The sequence below is a fragment of the Cheilinus undulatus genome, linkage group 11, assembly GCF_018320785.1.
Source record: "Cheilinus undulatus linkage group 11, ASM1832078v1, whole genome shotgun sequence".
NCBI classification, from domain to species: domain Eukaryota; kingdom Metazoa; phylum Chordata; class Actinopteri; order Labriformes; family Labridae; genus Cheilinus; species Cheilinus undulatus.
Genome location: NC_054875.1, coordinates 32,034,019 through 32,049,090, shown reverse-complemented (window position 1 = coordinate 32,049,090; position 15,072 = coordinate 32,034,019). Strand labels below are relative to the sequence as shown.

Below are 15,072 nucleotides of genomic sequence, written 5' to 3'. Positions count from 1 at the left end.
GTCTTCACTGCAGCCCCACTCAGGGGAGATTGAATTGCAAACTCCCACATACTGTACAGTATATGAGCTGTCCTCTGTCCCTGTATGGCTGGAGGAAATACTGAGATTCATTTCTCCTGTGCTTGCTGTTTTGTCTTGACTCCCCTCTCCTCCTCTACACCCCCTGAGTGTGAAGGTCCTAATTTTCATGCATCCTTTGAACTTTTTGATTCCCCCACCTGTTCAATCTTCAGCCTTCCTATATTCTTACTGAATCTCCCCACCTTTTTCCCCCTGAATAGACTTAAAATGGATGAGACAGAATCTTCACAAGGACAACACTTAAGGTAATGTACTGTTTCTATATAGGAGGGAGAAAAATGAAAGAGAGCATAATCCATCATCCACATAAGCAGACAGGGACAGGCCTTACATCAGTGCATTTTAACTGCCTGGTGCTTACATTTTCTGAATGATTCTAGAGGGTTTTCAGAGGTCTCTCCCAGCAGTGCTTAGAAGTTCATCTTTACCTTTCGCTTCCGAGGTATGGGGTCCTCAAACATGAAGTGTGTGCTCTCTGTGACATCCTCATTGACATCATCACACTGGGACGAGAGCAAGAAGTTCTTGTTGGCATCGTTGGAAAGAGGTGGGGACGGCGTGGAGGGCACTGACTGGTCGCTGGCATCCCAGCTCCAGTTGCCGCTAGTTGAACTGCTGTAGCTGGCTGATAGCACCTCTTTCCACGCCCTGCTAGCTGACTCTGGGACTGTAAAATTTAAGAAAAAACACAATTAAAGATAGGATTGAAATTTCATTTAAAAAGCACTTCATTGAAAAGGTTACTGAAAAGTTTCAAGACAGGGGATGGATACAAAAAAACATTCCAAGGCACAGAACATCCCCTGGAGTTCAGTTAAATCCATCATCAAGAAATGAAATGAAATGAATAGGGCAGATGTGTAAATCTGTTTAGATCAGGCCATCCTCACCAAGGTTATTATAGTTAACTTAAACTAACTAAATAACTAAAACTATAATTCAAAAATCGTTTCAGTTAACTGGAACTAAATAAAAACTAAGCTTGAACCAAAAGAAAAACTGACACTGTATAGTGTGCCTATAAAACTAATCGAAGTAAAATAAAATGAAAAGAGACAAAATACCCTTAGTTTTAGTCTTTGACACAACCATACAGACTGGCACCTACACCCAAGTATTGGGAGAGTAAAATTGCCAGAATTGATTGGTTAAGACTTCAAACAGTGGTAGTTTTATGTCTGGAGTTGTATTCAAACACCATCTTTCAATAAATAAATGATAAGTGAAGAGTAAACTGTTCAAATGTGTTTTGAAAAATGTATAATGTTCACTTAACCTTGACATGTATCAGAAAAAAACTAAAACCAACACTAATGCTAATAAAAACTAAACTAAAACGAAGCATTTTTGCAAAATAAAAACTAAACAAACCAGCAGTAAAAACTGATTAAAACTTAATTGAAATTGGACATAGAAAGTGAAAACCAAATAAAAATAAAAATTAGGAAAAGCACTCAGAGAGTGCAGACCTCCACCATTAGCCCTATCTCCCAACAGTACAGAATCCTTTAAAAAAATTCCTGGATCCAGATGGTGATTCAGATCACTCCCAAAATCTAATCAGTTCTTCCTTATGCCATTTCTGACATTTCCTGAAAATTTCATCAAAATAGGTCCATAACTTCCTGAGTTGTGTTGCTAACAAACTAACTAACAAACTAACAAACCCTGCCGATCACATAGCCTCCTTGGTGGAGGTAACTAATGAAAAATCCAAAGCTATCATAACCTTGGCCCTCACAAACTGAGTGACCATGCAAGTAGACTAGTGAGAGAAGCCACTAAAACACCTATGACTACTCTGAGCTGAGATGGGAGAGACTCTGCATACAACAACTATTGCCCAGGTTCTTTACTAGTCAAAACTTTATTGGAGAGTGGCAAAGAGAAAGACACCGTTAAAGAAAACTCAGATTGAATCTGGACTAGAGTTTGCCAAAAGGCATAGAGGAGACTCCATGGTCAAATGGAAGAAACTACTTTTGTCTGCTGAGACCAAAATGATGCTTCCTGGCATATCACCACAAACACACCATCCCTACTGTGAAGCATGCTGGTGGCCCTGGAAGGCTTGAAAAGGTAGAGGGTAAAATGAATGAGGTAAAATATAGGAAAATCCTGGAGGACAATCTTATTCTGTCTTCAGGAGAACTACAGTTTGGGAGAACAGTTATTTTCCATCAAGACGATGACCCAAGCTGGGGGTCCCAGCTTGAAATGTTCACAAGTCTGTGACAGCAGGAGGTCTATTCACATTTCAAATATTCATAACTAGCTGAAATATAAATTGATTTTCAAACAGTTTGTTTTTTTCACAAATGTCTGATGGTTTATTTAAGATTCAGGATACTTGATTAAAATTTTAAAAATGCAGGTTTTCATACAGAAATGATTCTTCTAATGCAAGATGACTGCAATTCTCTATAGAACAAACAGCCTTTGCAATAGTCCTTCCATTTGATTATTGCAAAGGCTACTTTAAATGTACAGAATATGATCATTTAATTATTATCTTATCAATTACTAGGAATTTTTTTTGTTTATTTTTTATTTTCAATTTTTTTGGGGGGGGGCAAAACAAACATAAAATGGACTTAATCAGCAATTTCTGAATACTTTAATTGTGGACAGACTCCCCCGCAGTCATTGACTTACAGTCATTATGAACTGCAGCTAACCTCTACACAATAGACATAAATGTATGCCTTCTGTGAGCAATAGTATCCAAGGCAGCATCTATGTGTACATATCTATGATTGGGATAGTATGCATGACAATCCTGACCCAAATCCTCACTATGTTAGGAAAATGAAAACGTAAAATCTCTCAAAAGCCCTAAACAATGACAGCCTGTTTAATACCTTAACTTTTTCTAATATCTTTAATATCTAACATGTAGTGGATACTTTACCATCCTAACATTTTCATCTGGCTACAGACTGGCCATTAAGCCTGACACATCTTTAATTTCCTGGAAAAGCCTTGACCCACAAACCTTTTCTATGCACTCTGGCCTTTTGACCAATCCAACAACACCGTATCTATAGGATTTGAAAATTGCACCTGCTTGATCGGACTTTCAATGTGGCAAAACCTGGTTAAAGATAAAACCTAAACCCCAACATGGAAGAAAAGCCTAATATCATGTATGTCAGGAATTAGAGTATACCTACTGACAACCGTCTCCCATAGAAACGCCAATGGGTGAATCTGAGTTCATATGAAACGTAACAAAGATCAGTTTTTTAGGATTACTGTAACCAAATTACTTAGGCTCTGTGGTGGACCATGTTTCACCCCCATAAGAGAGAGGCAAATCCCAGTATGGCCAGACCAATTTCATCTCCTAAAAGATACAATATGTGAAATTGTGTAATATCCCAGAAACATATTTTAATGCCAAGCTACATAAGTCATACAGATTGATTGATGGTTTTAATCTTTAAGCTTGGAATACACGGGGATTGGAGGAGGTGAGGCGGATAGAGAATCTAAAGGAACTCCAAAACACTTTAAAGGCATACAAAGACATTTTTGTAAGGCTTGACCAAACTGTGATAAATCACAGACATCAATCAACATCCCTTCTCTGCAACACTTAGAGTTTAGTACACTCTGCATCAAGCTAAGCCGCTCCCAAACCCACAGTATCCTCCCTCTGAAGAAGAAAATGCACTTTGCTATACATTTCTCTCCACGCTGTCCTCATGTTACAGCAGTGTCAAACAAGGTGACATGGGATGTGAATTGTTACTTGTTATCTTTGCTGGGAGCAAAAGCAGTGGTTTAAAGCTAAGCTTAAAAAAAAAAAGGTTGGACTTTGACCGTCTGGCAGTGTTGGCATGGTGATGGCCACCGGAGTGGTGAAAACAGTAAATGGAGCTGTGGTGATTGGGTCAAGGCTGAGCAAATGGCAGTGAGGGTAGGACTTGGGTAAGCATGTGACATAAGGGAATAGTGCTAATAACAATTCTAGACTCTTTTGTTAGTTGTTTACAAGTGAATGTAAAGAGAGTGACCTTGAGTGGTTTGTTACAATGGATGAGTCTGTTTGCAGCATGGATTTGAGGCTGTTACCTGTGGCCGCAGAGGAAGGGTTGAGCACCAAAGGGGATGTGGACAGTGAGGTCAGGACGGTGGCAGCCATCACCTCCTTATCTGCATGACCTGAGGGCTTCCTGCAAAACAAAATAAGAAAGATTTACCTTATGGTATTAAGTCAGGAGACATGCATTATTACTGATGCTATTGTTTCCACTTCACTTATAACCCTGGGCATCTCTGAACAAATCAAACTCTGGACTTTCCAGGTAAAGGGGAATTATTTCTAAGTAAAAACCCTGGCCATGTCCCCTGAAAAACAACAATAAATCTCAGTAGCGACCAAAATATCAAGCTTTTATAGAAATCTGATGATGCAACAACAATGAAAGACGTGGCCAGAGTATAAAAAAGATGCATCGTTACTCGTACAATAAATCTTGGGTAACTTGCTGTTAGTCTAACGGTATGTCTATAAATAGGGGCACGTGTGTGTTCATGAAGCTGTAATGGAACCTCTAGAGTGAAAGGTTTTTGCGGTGTGCTTTTTGCACAGCTTGTGCAACAACGCTTGTTTCCCCCTTCCTGCTCTGTACACCCCATGCTGAGCAGTCCACTCTCAGCTTAAACCTCATTCATACTGCCCTCTGGAATCAGCAGCATCCACACATACAGCACACATTCACTAATGCATGCACAGTGAGCCCAAAGACTGTGCATTGGCATCCACTCTTCAAATAAAAAGGTCGCAGAGCAACAAAAATGTTTGTGTCACCCTGCAAAAGAAGCAGAAATTTCTGTGCTTCATGCTGACTTATTCTCTTAATCTGTTTTCTTTTGCACTCTTAACCGTCCTTGAAAGTGAAATTTGGAAAAAAAACAAGGCAGGGCCAAGATTCACCCACACACTTGAGCAAAGTTGCAAACACACATATGTGTACTCAGTCTCCCAATGTAAATCCTGAAAAAGTAAGCTGTTGAAGCACTAAAAATGCTAAAAAAAAAACAAACCTTGAAATAAGAGCACATACATGAGCACAGAGGTATTAATTCAAAACAGACAGAGATAGAGAGAGACAGAGGCACAGATCCACATGGTCTGCAGCTTTAAGAGGTCCTTGTCCCGCCCCCAGACTTCACTACACAACCAGCGTAAACTGGTTTGAGGCGTTCTCTCAGCCAAGCCTTAAGCTTTGGCAGAGATCCACTCGGAGCCTCAGCATACTCACTCAAACTCAGCGCAGAAACTTTACTCTTCACTTTAAAAAACAAATACAAAAGTAAGTCTGAAAGTGAGCCTAAGTGCACCTGCTCACATAAACAAAAACATTGTTTTTAAGCTGCAGCCCTTAAAAGAACATTTTATGAACACAGAAGCAGGATAAGAAACTGTCTCAGTCCCCACATTGATGGGAATGTGCGGGATGGTGGAGCAAACAGATTGTGAGGGAATGTAAAAAATATGAAGAAAACTCTCAGAGACTACACAGCAATTTTCTCACACTAAAAAAGCATGCATAAATGTTTCTGCACTCAGAATACCATTGCAGGCAGTTGGCAAAACAGTTGTGTGCAATTATAAAATGCCTCAGAGAGATTCGCTGTATGCAAAACATAATATCAACACCCCTGCTTAGACAGAGGACATAGCCAGAGGAGAGGCAGATAATGTACATGTCCACAACTCACACATGCACATAAATGCACACACAAATGCACACAGTCTGGACGAGAGATAAAGAGATAACAAGATTAGCCGTGTCCTGTTTCAGTCATTAGCCTTGTTTTCAGTGCTAAACAGGGCCAACCAGGGACACACTCATGATTTATGAGCCTGTTTCACTTCCCTAATAACATTTCTACGCTGTTTTTGCCAGTGTGTTTAACTTGTTTTTAGTGCGGCCCTAGAGTTAAAAAAATCATGTGTTTAGTGGTAAAAAATGTGAGCTTTGGAGGCCTGGTAAAGTCCCATTGGGTTTGCCTAAAGTGGTTTACTTACAGCATATCGCTGAAATTCATGCATGTCTGCTTTGTGTGTGAGCGTATAGACTGTGGCTGTGTGTCTTAGAGAAACAGATCAGAAAACACAAACAGCTACAGACAGCAACTCTATTAGCTGATTCCAGAGCTAATTCCATTATTGATATCCTTTTCACTCTCACTCTTTCTCTCCTACGTACACACCAAGGAATACTAACACACAGCCGACCCCATTATTAATACCCCACCCCCAACCCACTGTGATTTCCTGACATTGAGATTTTTCCTTCCTCTGCTTCCCGGCAGAACCATGATACCCCACCGCAGTTTCAGTACATCTGCTGCAAGCATTTGTGTCTATCTGTGTGCACATGTGTTAACTAATAAATGGCACAAATGCCATGAATTAGATGCCTTTTTGTGTGTCACCACTACAGATGAACTCTTTTGCATGCTGCCTGTGGTGACAGTGATTTACAGTTTAGTCTGACTGTATTTGATAACAATGTTTATGTGCTGTTAGAAGCATATGGCTGCCACATACTGCTGGCATAAAAGAAACGTGTACAGCTAACAGTCTTGACATTCCAGTTCATTGCTTTCTGTCGAAAAATACTGGTGTAGTAGCCTACATTAACCTCCTGCATAACCATACCCAAGGCTGCCCATGAAGAGGGATAAGGGTGGCACATGGGAGGCCTGTGGAGGTCAGCAAAATCATGGTCCATTGTAAAGTTAAGCTGCAATAGTCATACTTTATTTTACTACCTAAATATTATAACCACTCCTATCAAAGCAATACATGTACTTCTTATCTATTTATAGCACGGCCGTTCTTAAAAATGTAAACCCCTTTTCTTAAAACAGAGTTAAAATGGAGTACAAGTGGCAAAAATGGGGCAAGAGTGGCTTAACAAATAGTGAAATTAAATTAAACCTGCAAAAATGGGCATAGATAGTAGCAAAAATGGGTTAACAGAGGCAAAAATAGGCAGAAAGTGGCAAGAACGTGTTATGGCAAAAATCTGCAGAAAAATGGAACGGGATTAAAAGGTGAGAAGTTGCTGAGGGACAAAAGGGTGCAGAAAAAGTGACAGAAAGGGTTTTGGAAGATGCAAAATGGCTGAAATGTGGCAATAATGGGCAGCAAAGGTGTCAAAATGGGATTAAAATGTGGCAAAATGTGTTTAAATTGGCTTAATAAAGAATCAAATGTGATTGAAAAACAGGCATAAATTTAGTGAATAGGGATTAACAGTTGCAAAAATGGATAATTAGAAAAAAGGTAAATCTGCAGAAAATTGGTGGAAATGTTTAGATAGTGGCAAACTTGCATAAAGTGGTTATAATAGGCAGAAAAGGTGGTGTAAAGGCATTGAAAAGTGGTAAAATTAGTAAAATTAGGCAAAATTGATGAAAAGTAGCAAATAAAAGTGGCAAAAAAGGGTGGTAAAGTGGTTAAAAAATGGCACAAATAAATCATTTCAACATCATCATTTGACATACTTTCAGCACCAAAATGAGGTAATGCTACTGATCCAACACACATTCATTAATACTATCAATAGATCAACTGGGGAGGGCCCATTCTCTGGATTTGTCAGGGACCCGGCCAAATTAGTGGGCAGGCCTGGCCATACCCCAGGGTACAGTATTGTCAAACCCAGGCAAATCTCTAGTCCAGATTATACCTCCTTCTTTTTTTTCATATAGTTACATCTTAGAGATGCACCGATTTTGAAAATTAGGGCAAAAACTGATATTTATTTAGTCAGTCACAAATACCAATATTTTTGATCACATCTTTTGTCGTAACACTCCCACTATACCAACTCATGTTTGACCAAGAACACAGATCCATTTTTTCTATAGGTGATATGTTCTCCCCAGTAAAAAATCTCTTGTTTGATTAATCAGGAAGGTATACCACAACCTGATATGCCAGATAGACTGTTTCAGATATTTATTGCATGGGATATATTTCACATCAATCTGGGCACAGCCCATAATCGCTTTTTGGGAAGGGCAGAACTTTTCAAAAGGATGATTGGATGAACATTCTGTTACATTCATTATGGGTAGGGCTGGGCAATTAATCGCAAATTAGATTAAATCCCAATATGGTCTGCTGCAATTTTCAAATCACAGATTTGCAATATTTCTTTAACTTGAAATGTGTCAAATACCGGTTTAAAAAAATCATTTTTTTGCAAGAGCAGAGATTTTATGCACATTATGCAAACATTCAAGTATCAATTTTTTATAATGGTTTACAAAAATCCTCCTTTTTCTGTTTTATGTACTATGTTTTTCAACCAATCAGTCAAAATGAGTGACATAAAAATGATAATGCCCTTAAACAAAGCAAATGACTTCACATGTGCAACACGAGCAAAAATTATTAAACTCATTACAAATAAAATTGATGAAACCTAGCGTTACCTTACGAAAGTCATACCCCAGCTGCGATCAGCTGGTAGCCAGCCTCACCTCCCCCACTCCAGCCGCCTCCTTTATAGCTTAAGGCTTGTTGCACCTACATATTCAGATTCATGCTACAATGGATTAATTACTTCGGAAATAATTTCACTGTTTTCAAAACACATGGTCTTATTTATGGAATTATTTATTGCTTGAATTTGTTGAAAAATATATAAGATTGACCCAAGAATAGTTGCATATTAAATCACAATCGTAATATTTGGGGAAAAAAATTGGAATTAGATTATTTTTGCAAATTGTTCAGCCCTAATTATGGGCCCATCAAAGCAGCAAAACGTGATAAATTAGGCTTGTGCAGCCCAGTGGGGTAGTTTGCAACCTTGGTAGGCAATCATTATGAATGTTCACTACCAGTGGAGCCAGTTGGTTTGACAAACTCTTGCCGAAGTCAGCCAGGAGAAGAACAAAACTCTTTATCTCTTTATCAGTCAGTAAACTAAACCCCACCCACAGCTACTGCCTTGTTCTCCTCAAATGGCACTGATTAGTTTATTCATTCTCTGACTGGGAACTGGTTTCAGCATGAAGCTTTGCAAGACAACCTGCCTGATGACAGACATGGAACCCAACCAAGCCATCGCCCTTGCCAGGTTTGGTATACCAGACACCAGCATGAAACAGCTCATGCCACATTATTTGCTGATGTACCGTAAGTGTGTAAGCACGGCTGATACTAGACGATACGGATGTTAAACTGATGCATTTTATGAATCCCTAGTCTGTATTTCATTGTCCAACCCAATCATATGTTAGACTGAATGAAGCCCTGTCATCATGACACGTTGAGATTTTTGTATCAATACCACAATAGCAGGATATTTGTGCCCCTGTCCGTTAATTCACAGTGCATTACGGCAGTAGGAGAGCACGAGAGACCACAATACAGCAGGAGCTCTACATTAAAGCTGGGAAATTAATTTAAATTTAGAATAGATGACAATATTTCCAAATAGCAAAAGATGCAATCAATGAATGTTGGTCAAAATACCAGTTTAAATTTGCTGCAGAGATGTTGTGCTCCACACATAATGCAAACATTCAAGTGCTCATTTCTTTCTAGAACAGTTTGCAATTTTTTTTACTTTTTTTTAGTATGTTTTTTTAATTAAAATGACATGATATTTAAACAAGTGCATTGTGTTTAAAACACAACCCTCATCGTGCTGGTTTCAGAGGTGGAGTATTATCTGGCCTACAGTAAAAAGCCCGCCTTGTTTTATGCTCCAGGGTTAGGAACAAGTTAGCCCACTTTAACCCCAGGTGTAGTCTGGGGAGAGGGTATATTTCGCTTGTTACACCAGCCTCTGCAGATACCTGCAGAAATTGCATGCTTTGGTTCTCTTCCAGCTACATTCTCACCTCTCAGTGAAATGACTACAGAGCCGTTAAACTTGGTGGGAGAGAAGAACAGGCTAAAGAGCGACTGCACTGACGCAACAGTAAATCTGTCTGCATCTCCTTAAGAGAGGTTTTATTTTGGAGCGAGTTAAATAGAGGAAATCTTTATTTAGTGTCCGGAGAGAGTTGATTGGAGAGCAAAGATCGCTGTCAACAAATGTGGACTGTGTGCGGTACATCTATATATGTGTACTGGTGTGCTTGAGGGGGAGGGTGTTTTAGGGTCTGGGTTTTTAACTCCTAAAATCTGGATGTTTACAGGAACCTCAGTCTAAATGTGGTACATTTATGGTAGTGGCTGTAAATCAAATGATGACATGATAAACATTTAAGTCCTTCCCCATGTATGCAGATGAACATGTGCAAGCACATGCACACGCTCTGTGGTAACAGAGGTATTTAATGTTGTGTAACAACACTATTCATAGCGGGAGCTGTCAATTTTATGAGACAAGACACTGACAAACGTGTGTTTCATGAGACAGGTACAGTCGCTCAGAAGGGATGTCTGAACCCCTTTTTTTACTGTATTTGTGTTTTTGTGTGTGTGTGTGGTACTAATGGTTCTAGTGGGATTGGAATATTTCCTTTCCAGCAGAAGCACAACCATATACTCACTCTCCCACACCCACACAAACTTGCACACTAAATACACACACTCACCCTCTTTCCTCCCTCTCCTGGTATTGGCATTGGTTGGGCCAAGAACTAACCCCTCTGGCAGCAGCACAACACATAGGCCTGCTAGAGTCAACAAGCCAGGCCCAGGCACATACAGAGAGGCAGAGAGAGCCAGAGAGCAGGAGAGAGAGAGAGAGAGAGAGAGAGAGAGAGAGAGAGAGAGAGAGAGAGAGAGAGAGAGAGAGACTGCCACTGAGTGTAGGAATAAGTAGCAACAGCAACAAGTCCTGAGAGCAGAAAGAGGAAGAATAACATGTTTCATTGCAATTTGTATTATCACAACAAATGGATTCAATTTTTTCTGTTTATATCTTATGAAAATGAGACTAGGCTAACACAGATTTTTTTTCCAGTCTGGTTTTCAAGATGAACTCTGTCATCAGTTGGATACAGATGGCAGGAAACTTTAAACACAGCAGATTTCCACACCAGGTCATACAAGGAGACACTTAAGACTCTGATACCTCAAATGGTGATACCTTGGTGCCATGTTGATGTTTGGCACCCCCGTTCCACCACCAGTGGGTTCTCCACTGTTGTTGGGGAGACGACCAGGCCTTCCCTCTATATTTATCTCAACACTTGCACTCCAGTTACCAACCCAGCAGGAATTACCATAGTCTGCCTCAGTTTAGACCTAGCAAAATCTACCTTACAGGAGCAGTTTGTATTAAGAGGGAGATTTATTGGGAAAGTCACTCAGGAAACAGTTTTGTTTTTGTTATCTCACAGTAAGCACTCATTCCACCGATCTATTTTACTGCTATAACAAGTTTATATTTTGGTGTTTTTACACATTTACAAAAAGAGCTGAAAATTCCATACATTTTCAGGGTGAGCTGCATGTTCAAACACAAACAGACACACTTTTCATCAAAGACTTAACCTGGACTTTTTCCTTCCTACCCCTCAAGCTACATTCCCTGTGTGAGCCGATGTGTGAAGGAAATAGTAACAGTAAAATTCTCTATGAGCAAATGTTTGGGAGTGTTGACGCTTAGATCACATGATCAGTGTATGACCAGTACACCTCTGGATGTTGCTACATACTCTTTTCTGCTCACCACCAATATCTTTTTTTCACTCATTTCATTATTAGGTGGATACATCTAACTATACAAAGCACTGAAATTATAATAAAAAATGTCATTTAGTGTCAAGTTTTGTTGCTTCCTCTGCTATTTCTAATTTTTACAGTGTCTTAAATTTTTATTTTGCCTCCTGAGACCTCAGCAGGGCCTCTAAAGGATAACTTCACAGTTTAAAGTACTAGAAATGCACAACATTGTATTTTTTGCTAGTATCTGATATGCCGATATTTAGAACTTCATATTGATATTTATGAATGTAGTTTAAACCTTAACCTTCAACCTGAAAATACACTTTAAAGTTTAGGGATGAAAAAAAAAACAAAAACAAAACCTTAGTTATTAGAGCATACTTAAAAGTTTAAGAAATGAGGATGTACAAAGACGTTTTCTAGAAATTTTCAGGACTATATCTGTGAAAACCTTACTGGCTGGTTGGTATTACCATGCTGACACTGGCGTATCACACATATCAGTATCTGTGTGAATGATTTATTTTGAGTGCCAATACAGCATTTTTAACATTTGAAAATACAGTTATTTGTTAATAAAGCAAAAATATTAAAAACTTCAATACATAATATTTAAATGCATAATTATTGTAAAATCTAGGGATCAGCTGTTCACACTGTAAAACCAGACAAGTTGAAAATATTCAAAATATTTGCTGAAACTGATTTTGTCAAAACTTTTTAAGTAGTGGAAATACATTTTGAGTAGACTCAAGTTAAAAAACATAATTAACACTGTAATCTCCAATGAATTAATGGAACTCAAAATATCATAAGCAACTGATTACATTAATATTTTAAACAGTATTTGTTTAGTAGCAGGTACTATGCCATTTTAAGTTACATCAACTCAGTCTTATTTGTATTGAGGTTAACTCAACATTTTAAGTTGAACCAGTGGTTCCCGACATGTTTTTCCATTGAGCCCCCCCCTCCTTCACATATCTAGGGCAACCTGATTTTAGGTAGTTTGAGTGAACCTAATTCTAACAACCTCAGAGCAGACAGGCAAACACAACCCCCTTGAAATCTCTGGCACCCCCCAAAGGGGGCCCTGGACCTCAGGTTGGAACCAAGGAGTGAAACTACACAATATAAACTTTCCCACAATTAATTCGATTTCAATCCAACTCAAAACAACATGCTGAAGTATTTTTCGTAAAGCAACATGCTCTTCATCAACTGCAATTTCCCTTTCAATACTTTAATCTTAAACACTGATTCCATCAAATTGAACAAGGAGGTCCTCTTCCATAATGTTCAGTATACCATACATTGTGTACTGCGGTTGCTCCTCATGGGTGGGACTTTTCTAACTGAGTTAGCAACTTCACTCATGGTGCATAAGTGTCTGATACCAAAGGCATTGTGGGAAAATCATGCAGATTAGGGGATGATTGTCAAATATTTTGAATAAAATGACTAAAAATACCATGAAGGACTGAGCAGTGTTTACTTAAATCTAAAAATGTGTTCTATCAACTCAGACAAATAGAACTGAAATAGCTGTTTGCAATTTTTAAGTGAACACAACTCATTTTTTAACAAACTTTAACTGTTCGGTCTTACAGTATTTATTGACCAGGCAACCTGTCAGGGGCGATATATTGTTATCTGGCTGAAGGTCTGTAAAAACATTTTAGTTTACTGTTAGCTGATAAAATTCATTAACTAAAAAGTGGCCTACTTTGGCTCCCCTACAGGGTGTGTCTTCTCCTCTGGCTTACTAACTTGTCAGTAAAATGGCTCCAAATTTCACTTATTAGTGTCTAGGTTCCTTCTAACAAGTATTAGTGCTGAATACCAAACTTAGTGACCCCTTGAACAATACATAATTTATCTATTTTTTAAAGCTATTTCAGAGCTATATAGGCTTCAACAAAGGTAACTTGTAAAAAAAAATCTAATTTCAGATGTCATCATAAGTCTTAAAAATCCCATTATAATTCAGATCTATTTCAAAAAAAATTAACCCAAAATGGGCAAACACAGGCTCTGCACAGGCTTTTTCAGAAGTTTTGCAACCCCTTTAGATTCTCTTACAAAACTGAGGGGGATGGTGGACAGTTGTAATGTACAGGCTAACCACTAGATGCCACTTAATCCTACACACTACTCCTTTGAGGTCCAGTCCATCTGCCAAAATGCACACACGACAACCATTAAAAATACAAGCATCTCTAAACATCATTAAATCTTGCTGAGTGTATCAGTTTTGTATTCGATGGCCTGAGTTGTATCTTTCATTGCATTTTCAGCATAACCAAATCTCATCACTCCCCTATTTGCATTTGTATCCTAACTGTTTGGCACAATTAATATTTGGTTAAGCATTATACAATTATTAAACACAGCCTTTTCTGTCTTTGAAGGGACAAACTAACATTTTACAGCAATCCTGGAAGTCTCCAGATACAAGGGTGTGATTCTTTCTCTCTAAAAAAAAACACTAACTGAAGTTTAAGCCCTGGATCTTGTTTACCAGGAAAATGCTGCATGTAACACAGAGTGCTTGGAAGAAAGCCGTATTAAAAGGTCAAGAGGAAGACAGAGTGGAAGGGGCTGGGCTCTATCAGTGGATTTCATTGTTTTTGACTTGGCTGACCACAATGCTTATCAATTTTGTATCAAGATGACTCAAAGTAGTATGTAGTGCAGTGGATCCAGGTTTCTCTGGTGTTACGCAGCCAGTGTTACTCTGTGACCTCCCTCTCAGGCCTAATGGTGGTTGCTTTTAATAGATCTTATCCATTCGATGTGATCATGTGAGCATAAAAAAGGCATCAGGGTGGGTTTGTGTCTGTATGTACTGTATGCGTACAAATATTTACCACACAGCAGCTGTGTGAGCTTCAGATTGGCCTGGTGACTGGTGCTTGACCTTGGCAGTATCAGAATAAAAAACTGACAAACAAACATAAATTTTTTTTACATTTTCTTTTAAGTTCTTTGTAGAGGATGTCATGCAGAAGCAGAGAACATCCCTTGGGGGACAAAAACTGGTTTTTACATAGAGAAATGCTACCAAAAAGGCCATGTTTTGAGCTGTTTATGACTATCCGTTCAAGGTGCAAAAATACAAACCCGCTTATTGATTAAGGCACTTTCTGTTCTGAAAGTAGTGAAATATTCAGGCAAAACTTTCAAAAGCTTAAAAACTCACAGAGAAATGTTCACAGGCAGTTGTTACGTGGACAAGCTGTGTCATACAACGCTTGTGTTTCCTCAGCTGATGTTGGTCTTACCAACCAGCCTCGCTCATTCTGATGGGAAATCTTTCTCTTTTTAGA

The 15,072-nt window shown here is 38.8% G+C and overlaps 1 protein-coding gene across 3 annotated transcripts in view; it reads right to left on the bottom strand.

The window, feature by feature from the left end:
• si:rp71-79p20.2 (zinc finger protein 704) overlaps positions 1 to 15,072 on the bottom strand; it is a 56,729-nt gene that overhangs the window by 20,489 nt on the left and 21,168 nt on the right. For 2 of the 3 annotated variants that reach the window (XM_041800246.1, XM_041800248.1), the window contains exons 3-4: positions 4,159 to 4,259; positions 510 to 748 (exon numbers count right to left, since the gene is read on the bottom strand). In XM_041800246.1, the coding sequence (XP_041656180.1) occupies positions 510 to 748; positions 4,159 to 4,259 (340 nt within the window). Of the gene's footprint in view, positions 1 to 509; positions 749 to 4,158; positions 4,260 to 10,665; positions 10,796 to 15,072 lie in introns of those variants that run through there. The other variant, XM_041800249.1, reaches the window with a different exon arrangement.